This window comes from Rattus rattus, chromosome 2 (assembly GCF_011064425.1).
Source record: "Rattus rattus isolate New Zealand chromosome 2, Rrattus_CSIRO_v1, whole genome shotgun sequence".
NCBI lineage: Eukaryota > Metazoa > Chordata > Mammalia > Rodentia > Muridae > Rattus > Rattus rattus.
In genome coordinates, this window is record NC_046155.1 from 192,573,637 (window position 1) to 192,588,561 (window position 14,925).

Genomic DNA, 14,925 nt, shown 5'->3' on the forward strand with positions numbered 1-14,925 from the left:
TTGAGGACTGCTATGCACCCAGCCCTTACCTAGCTTCTTCCACTTTCAAGGGGCGTGGAGCCCGGGAGCCATAGCTGTACATCTGATGGGTAACTGCAAAAACACTGGGTACAGGAGGAACCTGCGGGGGAGACTGAGCTAAGGGGCAAAGGGCGGTCCCCAGGTTCTAAAACACTGAGCTGGGAGAAGGTGCAAACTGCTCATGAAGGAGAGGTGGAAGCCGCAGCTGAATAGATGCTTCACACTTATTTTTTGTTATTACATATAGCCACCTCACTTGGACGTTTCTGTGACTTCCCAAGAGCTCTTGTTTCTGGGTTCAGAGTTTTGACATTTCACTGGAACTTCCCACCCCCACCCTAGAACTGTGTCCTGGATCTCACATCCTCCCTAGTATAGGAGCCCACTCCCCTGTGGAGAAAAGCAGAGAGCAGGAAACCTAGAGAAGGGGATGGAAGGGGCCATGCATCACGGTCCACACCCAGCACTAGCTCGAGCTGGGCCCTCTCCACAATGGTAGTCTTCTTCACTTGAAGCCGCCGGCTCGGCAGAAACTTGGACCCAGGATTGAGGCTGGTTGGCCTATGAACAGTTTCTTGTTTTCAGCACTCGGTGCACGTGTTTCACTGAGCTGACAGAGAAACAAATGTGTGTTAGTCTGTGCCCCTGTGATGTCTGGCTGAGCAATATGGCCTGTGAGACAAACTTCCAGACTCCGGAAACTCAGATTTGAAAGTACTGACGTGAGACCACTCCAGGAGTGGGAAGGTTTGTTAGGATATGTCAGGGAAGGCCAGTGTGTTATTCCTCATAGGTGACTGATTACAAATAGGTCATTATTAAACAAGAGTGGGGAGCCGGGAGCCCGGCATGGTACACACCTTTAATCCCAGCATTTGGGAGGCAGAGGCAGATAGATCTGTACGAGTGAGGCAGCCTGATCTACGTAGCTAGTTCTGGGACAGCTAGAGTTGATAGAGAGCCCTTGTCTTAAATAAGACAAAGAAGAACGGGAAATCTAGGAATAAATGAGGTCTATCTGCTACTGTGACCAGAAATCCTCGATTCTGTTTCAGGATTGGTTTTCTGTCTATAGAATCCAGCAATCATTTCACTCTCTTCAGTGTTCCAACTTTGTCATTATGAAAAGGGAGGTGGTGGTGCAGCCTTTAATCACATTCCTTGGGAGGCAGGGGCAGGCAGATCTATGTGAGTTTGAGGCCAGCCTGGCCTAGAGAGTGAATTCCAGGGCAGTCAGAGCTACACAGAGAAACTGTCTTGGGAAAGAAAGAAAAAAAAAAAAAAAAAAAAAGCAAAGCAGTGTGCGGGTGGAGGAGACAGGCCTGATTCTGGCTCGCGGCCCTCCCTCCCTGGTTATGAAAGTTCCCTAAGGCTCGCTAACACTCAGAAGTCAGGACAGACTGGATTCTGTGCACGGCAGCTGGTCATCCTTGGATCATGTCAAGCACAGAGGCGTGACCTCATGACAACTTCAGAACGATTCCGTAGTTAGGCTGTGCTAGGGCCGCCATGTGGCGGTGTTTCTCTGGCTCCTCCAGCCAGAATGGGCACCACAGTTGTTCTGTACACAGACACTCGGACACAGGCTCCCAGTGTTGGTTCCTACATCTGCGGCTAAGGAAGGAGGAGGCTTGCAAGCACTCAGTAGTACCAGTCAGCAGTTACACTGGTGCCATTTTTAGCAAAGTGGCTTAAAACTGGGCTTCATTGTGTTTCCCACAAACTAAGGTGTCAACATATTTAGCACCTTTGACCTCTGACCTTTTGGGCACTATATAGGTGCATTGGTTTTTTTCCTTCTTCCATGATATAGCTAAACACTCATTAGAAAAAATTATAAGATGGCAAAATCAGGTCACACGATCTGGAAAAGTCAGTGTCCTCCCAGATGACACGCATTATTAATTGGATTCTTTTTCACAATGAAGAAAACCCCCCAAAAAGTCAAAACAATTCACCAAGTGGGCAATGAGATGACAGGGACATTTCAAGTGATCCCAGTCATGATGGCATTTCTCAGGGAACGCTTGAAGTAACTCGAGGGTCAGAAGTTCATGTCACCAGAAGGAGGTGATTTCTTCTTAAAGGACTCAAGACCCATAATTCAAACTTGGCACACATGTAATTGATCTTTTTTGATCCGCAAAATTTTATTAAGCAATAGCTGGACAAATCTTACAATTTCAAATCATCAAGAAAAAAATGAGATTAACCCATTTCAATTTTAAAGGCAAAATATTTTGGACAAACTACATCATTTTGAATGCAAACCATTGATCCCTTCTAGAATACGTCCTGCACAATCTAGTATACAAAATACATACAAAGATAGGCAAATAAGAGAGAGCTCATTGAGATGCAATGGGGACTCTCAACAGATCTTTCCGGAAGGTTAAAGCAAAATGCTGAATTTATAAACGAAATAAAAAAAAAATTAAAAAAACCAACACTGGAGGGACTGATGTATACGAAACAGTGCACGCTGTTCCCAAAGTGTGGACAATTACATGCTGGTGGTCTTGTTTGGTCTGTGACCTATGCACCCCACATTGCACATTTATGGGGATGACAGAGAAGGAGAAAGACAGATGCCAGCTGTAGCAATAGTAGTAAACTCAGAAGTTATGCCCAAATTTACAGTACTAAAATAATGCATTTATAAACAAATGCAAACAATACACCTTTGGTAAATAATACAGTGCCTTTTTCACTCAAATGTATAACCCATGCTTTTCTACAACACGAGAAAAAAATTATTACAATAACCAAGATCTTAAAATCCTACCCTTCCCCTTAAAATTAACTTGTAAACAGAAAATATAGATACAGTTAAAGTCACAAGAGAACTGCACAAAGCTGAAGAAAATGGAAACAAAGTAAGTCACAACCCTCAAGAGTTTATCAGCCAGAGATAAGGAGATACACAGTGGTGTAGACTTCTGAACTGTACGCTACCATAAACTCCCAGGAACTCAAATGACAGTTCAAACCAGCTAGTGCTGTCAACCTGTCCACAGCCCACAGGACAGCACGGGCTCCCTTTGGTGTAGCATTGTCACACATGAGCACACCAAAAGAGGCGAGCCTTTCCCAGCACTCTTCTTTCTGAACCCTCCCCCAGTTTTACGTCCAGGTAGTGCTTTATTTTTCTTGAGAATGCTCACCGAGTACAACACACTCAGAGGGGACTTCCACTGTACTTGGATTTGATGCTTCTATAATTTTTAGCATAATAAACATTATTCTACACAAACTTAGGGGTAAACCTGCTGGTTTCTGTTCAGGAGACAGTAGATAGCTTACAGGCTCATGAAAATGTTTTCTACATAGGTAGCAGGTTTTGAAACATACTTTCACCCTGGCAAGGGGAAGATGAGCTGCTAAATTTTGAGCTCTCAGACTACAGGAGTTAGAATGTAGTGTTTGAGCTTGTGAGGCCTTTTCATTTAAGAGATGGACACGAGGAGGCCAGACACCCCAGGGGCTTGCCCCAAGCCACTCTATCCCTGTGACAGAACAATTCGACCTTGATTTTGAGCCCCTGGCCTTTGATTACAGAATGAACATTACATGAAAAGCACCAACATGCAAAAGCTTTTCTTTGTATGCCCATGAGAGCTGAGTATTTCTAGATGTGGTGGTCCCTGTTTTTCTCAAGCTATACATTCAAATGGGCAGTGTATATTCACCCACAACTTTTGTTTTGATGACACTAGAGCCAAATAAATCTAACACTAGCTTTCATGTTGGTTAATATACTCTTCCTATAGGCCTCTATGTAGTTGACTGTTTTCAATTTATGGATCCAATGAGACATTGTGACATTCACAAATTGCTAATAACCATGAAATACCTAGAATTCAGTTACTTAATTTGAGGAGAATTTAATCAAGTGATGTTGACTGGAAGAAGCCATTACCTTAAATGATACTATGTCACAGCTGCTGCAGGCGGCAGCCTACTGTCCACCTGGGACCTGAGACTCACTCTTCTGTCTGGGAGAGGAGTTTAGTGAGGGGCAGGTACTCCTGCAGCTCACAGGTCAAGCACTGCTCAAGACCAGACAGAAGCCCGCATCTCCCTGGACAGAAAGTATCTTTTAGGGATTTCTTCCATATTTGTTTATACTTAGCAAAGTTGTAAGTATAAATTTTGTATTTTTGAAAAGGCCAATTTTAACTAAAAAACAAAACCAAACCTCAAACCTGAAGATTATTTACTAAGGACCTCTTTGGAGACTCTTATCTCAGACCTCTCATCCTTCCTTGTGTCCTATCACATTTCATTTAAAACTAACATTTTCAAATAAGAAGTACTATCTTATGGTATGCTATCTCAAAGACAGAGCCTATTTTGCATACAATCAATACTGAGATAAAGAGTAAGTTTATTTTTTTAAGGGATTAATAAGATTTTATCCCAACTCTCAAGAAAGTTATAAAGCACCCAAGCCAAAAAAAAAAAAAAATTCTGTCATATTCTCTTTATTCTTTGCAGCAAACTATATTGCCACCAAATAACTCATTACAAAGGTACTATTCTTCTAAATAAATAATAAAGGGGCATAAATCACCAATACATAGTAACAAAATAGTTCCCAAGAATACTATAAAGAGCAAGATAAATAACTATCTCTTAGACAGAACAAAGAAAATTGCATTTAAATTATTCCATAAACAGAGGCTACAACAGTATTGCACAACTAATGAAAAGCACTGAGACACCTTACCAAGCGACAGGAACTTACGTAAACACAGTAACTCTGGATATACTGCTCAACTCTTTCTTGGACAACTGACCCACCTAGGAATCAGCTCCCATATTTTAAATTCTAAAATGGAAAACTCCAATATCAACTGGGAGATGTTCTTGTCAGTATTTCTTTGTAATTAAAAAAAAAAGATGAGTAATTTTATTTTGCTCAGCTAAAGAAACCAGTTTATTTTTTAATTCTTAAATCAAGCACAAGAAAGAAAAAAGAGGAGGAAGAGGGGGAGGAGGCAGAGGGGGAAGAGGAGGAAGAGGAGGAAGAGGAAGAGGAGGAAACCAAAACAATGTTTAAGTCGAAAAGAATTTCCTGTAGCATCTCCCACTGGTCAGCTTTCAAATAAAGCCCAACTCAAAAGTCAAAGCTCTTGTGCTCTGGGAATAAGCATCACAGGTAGCAGCAACAGCAAGAACTGGGTCTTACTACAAGGTCTGGGTATTTGCCGGGGTGTGTTCACACAGGAAGAAATTTCGCAAAGACGGCCTCCACACTTACAGCATATTGTGGAGTTTCCCCCAAAGATTTGACCACAACCCTCTTTTAATATCCTGGGAAGTGCATACATATTTTTATTACACTTATAATTTATGGAAAACATTCAAATCAAATGAATTTTAATGTGGACAAGGGAAGGAAAGGTGTAGATGCAAATCAAGTCTCACCCACATTTTAGAAAAGACAGAGCAATAGGATCTAAAGAGAAAGATGTCTACAGTAAAATGTTCCAGATTAAAACAAGGGAGTAAGGAGAATGAAGGCTACTTCTTGACAAGTGGAGGGAGGTATCTGGTGACCAGCCAGTCTAAGGACAATGACATAAGCCCAGTTCTATCCAGCCTGAGTTTGCCCACTGACTGAAGTTTCTTACCTTCTTCCAAAGTCAGACAGGATTAATTTTGACACAAGAAACCAGGGTGCTTTCCAACTAGTATCCTTGGGAAATAACCCTCGCATACATAAGCCAACCACCAGCTCATCCAGTTGTCTGCATGTGAGCCTGTCTCCATGGTAACCCACTGCCTATCAAATCACATTCACACTGGCGACAGTACCCATCTACGGTGCTTACATGAGCCAAGCACAAGGCATTTGCATGTGTCCTTCATTCATCCAGGTACCTTTGTGAGTAGCGGACATCTGTGAATGAAATGCTGTTCTCCCCAACCCAATACAAGCTGAATCTTCCAGAGTTCTGGTTGTGTTTAAAAAAAAATTTGTGTGTGTGTGTGTGTGTGTGTGTGTGTGTGTGTTTTGTGAGTGATAATGTTGGAAGGGGTAACAGAGGCCAGATGACATGAGTAATGAACACTAACACTCCCTATGTCTAAAAGAAGAGCAAGGTCAAGCACTCTGTTTTCTTTGCAAAGGCCCTTAATTCTAGTCATGAGAAGTAAATTCAGTACAACATTCTGTAGCCAAGCTCCACTGCCTCCAAGAACACAAGATACCTCAAATCTTGGCTTCCAAACAGCACTCTATCAAAAGAGGAGAGACATTAAAGGCTAACTGATCAGACAACCATGCCTACAGGTCAGCACCGCCCCAGGCCTGCTGGCCTCCTCTACCGCCGTTGTCGCTGGTCATCTCGGGCAGTAGCAGCACGAGCACTGTGTCCAAAGGCCCCTGCCATGCCTCCTCCTGGACCTCTGCTCATTTTAGGCGCTGAGTCACATTGGCCAGGGCAACAGCAAAAGCCTGCACAGCTGAGAAGGGGTACTGGAAGTCTAGGATGTAAGCATTACCATCGATCCGTCCAAACTGCATCACCTAAGGGAGAGGGAGGGAGGGAGCAAACACAAGAAAGGAAAAGCAAGTGAGACCTCAGCCAGTGTAGTGTGCCCACTCCGAGGAAGCAGAGAGCACAGTCCAGCAGAGTTCTAGAAACTCAAGTAACTGAATCTAATGGGCCTCTACCTCTGACTACAGGGTTACAGGAAACAGCACAGAGATCATGGCCGATGGTGTAAGGGGTCAAGGAGTTTACATGGAGAGCCACAGGTAAGATAAAGTGTGTTCTCTGGGGAGAAGAAAGAGAAGACTCCATACCACACTGAGAGACTTCAGAGATGTGCCAACTCTGCCTCAGAGCAGGCGTCCCTGGTGACTGTCTAGAGCATCACACCCCCCTTCCCAACGTGTTCCTCCTTGTCCCACCTCCTGTGGCCTCAACACATGAGATTAACGCAGCACACAGCATAGGACGCACACCCACTTCCTTGTGGCTTCCTCCCTGTTTTGAAAGATACATCTTAACAGTTACTTCCATGACTCAGTAGTCTTGATTTCACCTAGAATAAGGGCTGGGACTTTCTAAAGTTCTGTTAAAACATTTTAGGCCCTGTGATTCATATGCTCTGCAGACCACTCAATTTGCTTGTGAGATGGAAGGACCAGTAGAATGCATTAGCCAGAACTGCGTGTCAATGATGCTTTATTTACAAACAGGAAAGGGTGGCATGGATGCACAGGCCAGTCTGCCAATTCTTGGCTTAGAGACCGCCTGGCACACAGCAGGGAGCACAAGTATGTGATGAGTGAAAGTGAAATTTAAAATGGATGGAGGTGGCAGGGTTACAGAGGCCATCATGCTGTGACAAGCACTGTCTTGTCATCTGTGTTCTTCATTTGTACCAAGGAGATTTGCCTTCTACTAGAGAACTTGAGGATGACTTAGCAATAAACACGAGAAATAAGCAAACAATAACTAGGTAATTAAAACAAAATATTTAGGAAAAACTCCTAACGGGTACAGCTATGAAGCTCTCAGTATGGAGGTCTGAAAGGTCCAGCCCCTCCCCCATAGACAGGTTTGATGCTTGGCTGTAAGGAGTGATACGTGGCCTTGTTGGAGGGGCTGTGTCACTGTGAGGGTGGGCTTCATGGTCTCTGATGCTCAAGCTAAGCCTGGTGTGGCACACAGTCTCTTTCTGCCTGCAGATCAAGATGTAGAACTCTCCTTCTCCAGCACCATGTCTGCCTGTGAGATGTCACGCTTTCTGCTATGACGATGGACTAAACCTCTGAGACTGTAAGCCAGCCCCATGAAATGTTTTCCTTTTGTAATAGTTGCAATAGTTATGGTGTCTCTTCACAGCAGTACCACCCTAACGAAGACCTTCAGTGACATGGGTAGTCACCAATACCTACTGCTTAAACTGGGAAAGTGGGGGCAGCTCTCATGTCTACTAGTGAGGTAGGGAGCAGGGTTGACAACATAGCGTCCTTCCATAGCTCGTAATGAACAGCTGGGAAGGAGTATTGTATACAGTGCAGTCAGTCCGTCCAAACCGCATTGTCTCAGGGTCAAGGTGGTAGGAAGCGAAGCCATGAAATGAAAAGTAGGGACTGAGGTAACTAAGTCTGCCAGCTCCTGAAGGAAGCAGACAGCACAATCCACTAGAGTTAGAGAGGAGGAAGGCAACATATGACAGCTCAATTAGAAGTATCAATAAATAAAAATAGGGGTTTTTGCAAATACAGTGACAGATACTAGAAAGCCCCAAACTCTAGGAGGCACCTGCAACTCAAACACAGGTGGTGAGGGGATGAATGCGTGGGGTGTGCTTTCCCTCTCTATCTGCCTACGGGTTCAGGAATCACTTGAATTTAAAGCACACGAGAAGGCCAGTCTCCTTACCTGCCGTCCCTCCAACTCGATCTGGAAGTTCTTGGCAGACTCCTGGGTCACCCTCCCTCCAAAGTCTAGCTGGTACACCTGGGTGGCTTCATTCCACAGAGGCTGCTTGTTGGCCATCACATACACGAAGCCCTGGCTGCCCAGTCGCCCATCTTCCTTCTCACTGGCTTTGCGGCCCTTGAATTCCTCCAGCTCGCTGGCCGTCCGCAGGCTCCTCTTGCTTTTCCACCCCTTCTTGCTGCCCTGGCTCTGGTTCATCAGCTCATCCCCGCTGATGAACAGCTCGGGCTCACTCTCTGAGCTGTCCTGGAACTCGTTTGTCTTGTTCAACTTCTTTGACTTCAGTTGGTCTTTCTGACTTTTCACTTTCTTCTTCTCTCTCCCCAGGCGGGGGCTGGCGATGAGAGAGTTAAAGTCGCTCAAAGTCCTAGCATCCTTTCTTACTTTGCCCTCAGTGATGGCCTGAACACTCCCTTCCTCTGCTCGGCTATCAAGGCGCTTCCGGTTCTTCTTTCCAAATTTCTCTGTTCTCTGGGGCACGGGGCTTTCTGTCAGAGAGAGGACTTCTTGGAAATTGTCTGCAGTCTCTACCATCACCTCTGTGCCCATGTGGCTTTGGAGCTCGGCAGGTGGAGGGGACACGAGAGGCTTCTCCACCACTAAGTGGGGCTTGGAGGGGAGAGTGCCCTGGGTATTCTGCATGGGCGGGCAGGTGCTGTAGGAATTCCAGGGGTGCAAGGCGATGGGCGGCAGCTGTAAACTGGAGCATGTGCTGCTTCCTGGGTATGTGGGGGGCAAGGTGCAATAGGAAAGGCTGGGTGGGTATGCTGGCTGAAGTACGACAGCAGACTCCTGTTGTGCAAACTGTGCCGGGGACAGGGCATCCTTAGGGGAGCATGGAGCTTGGACTCCAGGCAAAGAGGGGGTATTATAGCTGCCTGGATATGGCACTCCCATCCCATAGCCTGTCTGGAAGGTGGCAGTAGGGCTGGATGGAGACTTGGGCGACACAAAGGGCACTCGAGCCACATCCAGGTGCTGGCCCTGCCCTATCATGAGAGGGGACAGTTTTAAGGGGTTGGGCACTGTAGGCTGTGCTGTCCTTTCCTGGGGAACCCAAACGTCCTCACCCAGCACGGGGTCCCACTGGTAGGGGGGAGGCCGCTTCATGGTGACAGTGGCTTCTGGAAGTGGGGGATGCCGCAGAGGTTTCTCAAGCTGACAGTGCTGAGACAGGGCCTCGTCCTCTGTGAAGGCTGAGTTGACATAGTCAGTACGATCACGGGAGGTGTCGGGAGGGCTTAGAAGATTGTAGGAGGACTGGGAGGCCAGCGGGGAGGTGCTGATAGCATGGGCCAGGGCTGCACCTGACTGTGAGCTGGGCCCTGCTCCACTGCACTGGCTGCAGGTGTATAGGGCAGGTGGAGGCCTTGCTGGGAGCTGTGCCACTGCCCCACCAGCGCCCCCCTTAGGCTTGGCTGGGGGCTGCAGTGGGGCACGGGAGCTGTCAGCCAGCTGGGCCATCTTAAGTGCAACCTCTCGGTTGTTCCTTCGTAGGGTGGCATGGATGAGACTGTTGTCCAGCCTTTGAGTAGCATTCCGCCCCTGGGCCAGCTGGCTAGCGATTTCAGGGTATGGAGGTGGGTCCCCTGTGGGGATGGAATATCGAGGGACAGTTAGTCGGTTCAGAGTGGCACTGGTACAGGGTTGGGGGACCTTCTTCTCAGTGGCTGTGAGTCTCAAGGTGGCAGAACTGCCTGGGCCAGGAAGAGTGTAGGTGTTCTGGGAACAGAGCATCCGAGTGCGAGGCCGGCACACCTCTTCCACATTGCCACTGCTGTCAAAGGTGGTTATCCTCTCATAGCCTAGTGGAGGCTGGTAATGTGCTGCTGTAGGGTACAGTGAGAAGTCACCCTTCTTCAAACACACATCCACTGGGGGCTGTGGTGGTGGCAGAGGGGGTGGGGGTGCAGCTGTGGTGGGGGCAGCAGGGATAGTTCCTGGGTATGGGGGTGGGGGATTCATCTTTGCCACCTGGACCTCCTGAGGGGCACTGAAAACCACTGCATCCCCCTCGGCAGCCAGCTGAGGCACTGGCCGCAGGGCCTTGGCTGACTTCTGCAGGTGCTCATGGTCCCGATCTCCATGGTCCACTGCAGACAGCTGCATAGGCCCCTGTGGTGGTGGTGGTGGCGGTGGTGGCAAAGGCAGTTGAGGAGGGTTCTGAATGATTCGGCCCATTTCTACACCTCCAAAAATCACCTGTCCAGGGTTGGAGTACCGGCTGGAGACTGGGTACTGGGTAGCAGCATCACCTGCATGCTCTACGGACCCTACAGCTGTTGTCTGATTGGTCAGGACATCCAACTGCACATTCTGATTGGCCAGCAGGGATTGCACCAGCCCTATGCTCTGTGTGGGAGACAGAGCTTGAGCAGAGCTGTGGATTGGTGCAATAGGGATGTTCACCGTACAAGGTGGGTTGTTTTCAGGGACGCCTGATGCTCCCGTAACTGTAAAACAGACAAAAAGAACTGGATGCAAAACAGTGTCACAAAACTGGGTCAGAATAAGATGTATACTTAAAGCAAAATCAAGCACTAAGGCTGAGATGTGTTTGCTGGAGACAACAAGGCTGATCACAAAGCTTGTCCGACATCCCTGGAAGAACATAGCCAACTGAGGAGTGTGCAGCATGGCCTGCCTGGTGAACACAGGCTAAGGTCCTGTCAAAACATCTCAGCGAACATGTTTGAACCTTCTGATTTTGGTACCACATGCTTGCATGAAACCATTATACATAAATGTCTAAAGAACTCTTTAGTGGTTTTGCTCATAAAATGTAAAATATGTAAAATAAAGTGGAAACACCAAAGAAAAGAATCCTCTAGAAATGGGCATATTAGCTGAATACCCTTTGCCTATTTCCTGATTTTTAGCATTTCAAATAGCATTTAAGGTACAACCATCTAATAAAAGCACATGGATATTCCACTTATTATCCAGTGGTCACTTCACGAACCACGGATGTCAACCATGACTTGCAGGCAGGTGCCCAGAGCCACAGTCTACACCCCTGCTGTCAGTAGTGCTGACTCTAGCTTTGCTCCCCTTAGCCTACCAAGTGGGTGAGTCTCTTCCTCAGAGCACATTGTCACAGGCCCAGAGGTCTGTAACTTGGTGTTAAATGCTGCATAGCAACCGATAATTGAGCAGCAAACAGGATCTAACAGGCTTATCATACAGGATGGCTGACTTCACCAAATAGCAGGCAAGTTATCACAAGTTAAGCCTGGCCCTGGGAACTTCCCGAGACAGTTTTACACACACACACACACACACACACACACACACACACACACACACACACACACACACACACACACACACACACACACGGACAGCCACCACAGCAACTCAACTGTGGAGAAAACTGTAATCATGGCATGTGGGACAGCAAAGAGACTGTCAAGGGAAAGGATGAGCCACGCTCAAGTCAGAGACTGTGACAACAGAGCGAGTGTCAAGCTACGGACCCAAGTTCATTCACCAAAGGGCAGGGGCTGGTGTGGAAATAGAGTCTCATCTATAAACCTTGTACTTAAAAAGCAAGAATGCTTCTCACGTGCCCTTGAGTAAATGAGAACAGTAAGATACAACTCATTGGCAGCCACTGGAGACATCTGATTTGGAAGTGACACAAGACTATTTAAGGACCCCCTACTGCTGCTTCCCTTCCCAAGTTGCTCTTGGTCAGGATGTTTAAGTAAGCAACAGAAAGCAAAGGAAGGTGATACGTGATGCAAGAAATGCTCTTGCTGTGAATTGTCACTTGTCACTACTACTGAAACCACCCATGCTCTGGTAGCTTCCTTCCTGCCAAAGAGCACCCACAGTGGTTTTCCTCCTAGGCTACACTATGCCTCTTGAGCTCACCGTGCGAGGCGGCCTTTCAAACCTCACCAGCAACCGTACTCAATGACAAAGACTCTGTCCCCGTGCATGATCCACCAAGAGAGAGCTTGTGACAGGAAAGTCTAAGTATGTGACACACCTGGTAAGTCATCTTCATCCTCACTGAAAACGTTTGGGTTGAAGACAGGCAGATTAATATAGTCCATGGAAATCTTCCTAACTTCTGGGAGATAAATGGTCATCTGCCGAGGCTGGAGATGCAGCAGGCTGGTTTTGTAGATTACTGGTGAGAGGAGGGAGGACACAGTTAGTGGAGGCACACCAGAGGAGAGCCAGAGAAGCAGTGGACGGAGAAACGAGGGCCCTGGATCTGCTGTTGGCAGCGGATTGCACAGCTGGACCAGGAGGTGGAGTGCAGCTTTAGTATCCTCTGATGAATACAATGTGAGATTGGAAAGTTCTTGTCTGTCCACAGGACCACAGATTTCAAATGCCAAAAACATGCCTTGGTCTAATGCTTCCTCACAAAGAGCAGACACAGGAGAAAAGAAAGTCTTTACAAGCTTTGGAACCAGAAAGGTGATTTAGTTCAGTGGTGCTGAGAGGGCTAAACTCAGGAGCTATTTGACATCTGTGGGGCTGGGGTACCACGAGGCCTGGGGAGCTGCTGCTGAGTCTGATCTCACTGAGTTTCACCTATCGTGATCTGCAGAGGGATTTACAGTACTCCTATCGTCTGTTTAAACCTTAAGATTTAACTCAATTAACACAGTTAAGAGGAAGTCTAAGTTGGAAACAAATAGTTAGAAAAGACAAAATTATTTTTAAAATTATGAATCTGAAAAGCAAGATTAGGTTCCTATCAACTCTTTTATGTTTAAACGTTCATTAACTATTATTAAGGTACCACGTGTGAGACGTGTGTGCCATGACACACGTGTGGGTGTTAGTTCTATCCTACCACCTCACAGATTTAGGAGGCTCAATTTAGGTTGCCTGGCCTTTGTGCAGGTGCCTTTACCCACTGAGTGACAGTGACCTGTCCTTACCGTTTAAGTCTCTTTCCTGTGACACTGTGAGGAGGCACGCTAGCAGCATCTGCGCTAAGAAACGCTGCATCCTGTGTCTACCACTGGCTCTGGGTCTCACAAATCAGTGCTGCTCTAGAGGCCATGGCTTTCCTGGGACCTCAGTCTGAAGCCGGTGCTCGAGGTGTCTTTCCTACCCATGGTCTCATCACACTTACCCACAAAATACAGTATAAATTTTGGTGGAAAAGTTCTATGTTGTTCTGAGTTAGTACAAAAGTGCTGTCTTTATTGGTCAGAGCCGCAGAGGACATTTTTAACAGTGAGGATTACGAGCATCATTTGCCTCTGGGGGGAAACCAGTCGACAGCAGTAAGGTGAAGGAGCTCGCTCTCTCTCTCTCTCTCTCCTCTCTCTCTTCCTGTCTTTTCTGTCCCATCTTTCCATTTCTCTCTTCACTCTTCTCTCCCCCTGTCTCTTTCTCTGTCTTTCCCCATCTCTCCTTTCTTTCCATTTCTTCTCTCTCCCTTCCTCCCTCCCTCACTCTGACTCATCCTTTAACACTGCTGAATTTTGAGTCTGTGGCATAATACTTAGGTTATGTAAAAAATTAAAAAGAAAGAAATGTCAGATCAGTCACAGCCACCAGGCTCTATGTACCCTGTAGTCATGGATCTTAACAAGGACCACAGGTGACCAAATACGTGAGCCAGCCCTGGCACAGCCAGTGAGTTCTGGGACCACTAGAAAAGAGATCAAGTTCATGTGGGACAAGAGCCTTGAAGGTGTGTGGCTTCCTGCTCTCGATCAGCAGAGCGTGGAGTGGAGTTAAACTGAGGTTGGAGGGCTACACAGTAAGACCCTGTCTCAGAGGAGGAGGGAGAGGACAATGGAGTGGGCAGGGACAAGAGAAGGAGGAGGAGAGGTGAGTTACACACCAGCTGCCAGGAGGAGAGAGTCTGCCAGTGATGGAGCCAGGTGCTTTGCTGTCCTCTCCCTCAGAACTCTTTACACTGAATTTACCCCCCCAGGCTAGTCTGTTCTAACTGAAGGAAACAAATGATCAAATGTCAGCAATAGGGAATGCTCACTTCCCAGTCCATTAGAGCACTGTACATTGTATTTGAGAAGATTAATAAGGTAACATGAATGGTACACTTCCTAAAATCCAAAACCTTCTTTGTCAAATAAATCAACTTGGTCACAGTAGCTATAAGGACCAATTGCTCTTTTAAAAAGGTCACTGGGTAGGAGAACAGTGATCCCAGTGCTGTGTTTAAGGAAGCCTTTGTCCTGACAGGCTGCTAACTCACACTACAACAGCACAGGCCCCAGGGACAGCCAAGCCTCCCATTTTAGTATCCCTAACCGGTTTAACTATGGAGAAGGACAGAAGTTTTAAGATACATTAAATACATCTTCACCTCAATTCTTTCTCCCAATCTTCATTTTAGGAAGGCTAAGTTCTCAGAGGCTTACTAAGGTGGAGGTAATGGTGACATTTAAACAAATTAGTAGGGCACAGGTGAGTAACTGAGTATTTTGTAGTCATCAGA

General features: G+C 46.6%; 1 protein-coding gene across 1 annotated transcript in view; it reads right to left on the reverse strand.

Moving 5' to 3' along the window:
* Positions 1-5,273: 5,273 nt before the first annotated feature.
* The window catches only part of Tulp4 (TUB like protein 4), a 51,771-nt gene continuing 42,119 nt past the window's right edge, over positions 5,274-14,925 (reverse strand). The window contains exons 10-12 of the mRNA XM_032894745.1: positions 12,481-12,624; positions 8,427-10,939; positions 5,274-6,556 (exon numbers count right to left, since the gene is read on the reverse strand). Of these exons, the coding sequence (XP_032750636.1) occupies positions 6,440-6,556; positions 8,427-10,939; positions 12,481-12,624 (2,774 nt within the window). The 3' untranslated portion in view covers positions 5,274-6,439. The remainder of the gene's footprint in view (positions 6,557-8,426; positions 10,940-12,480; positions 12,625-14,925) is intronic.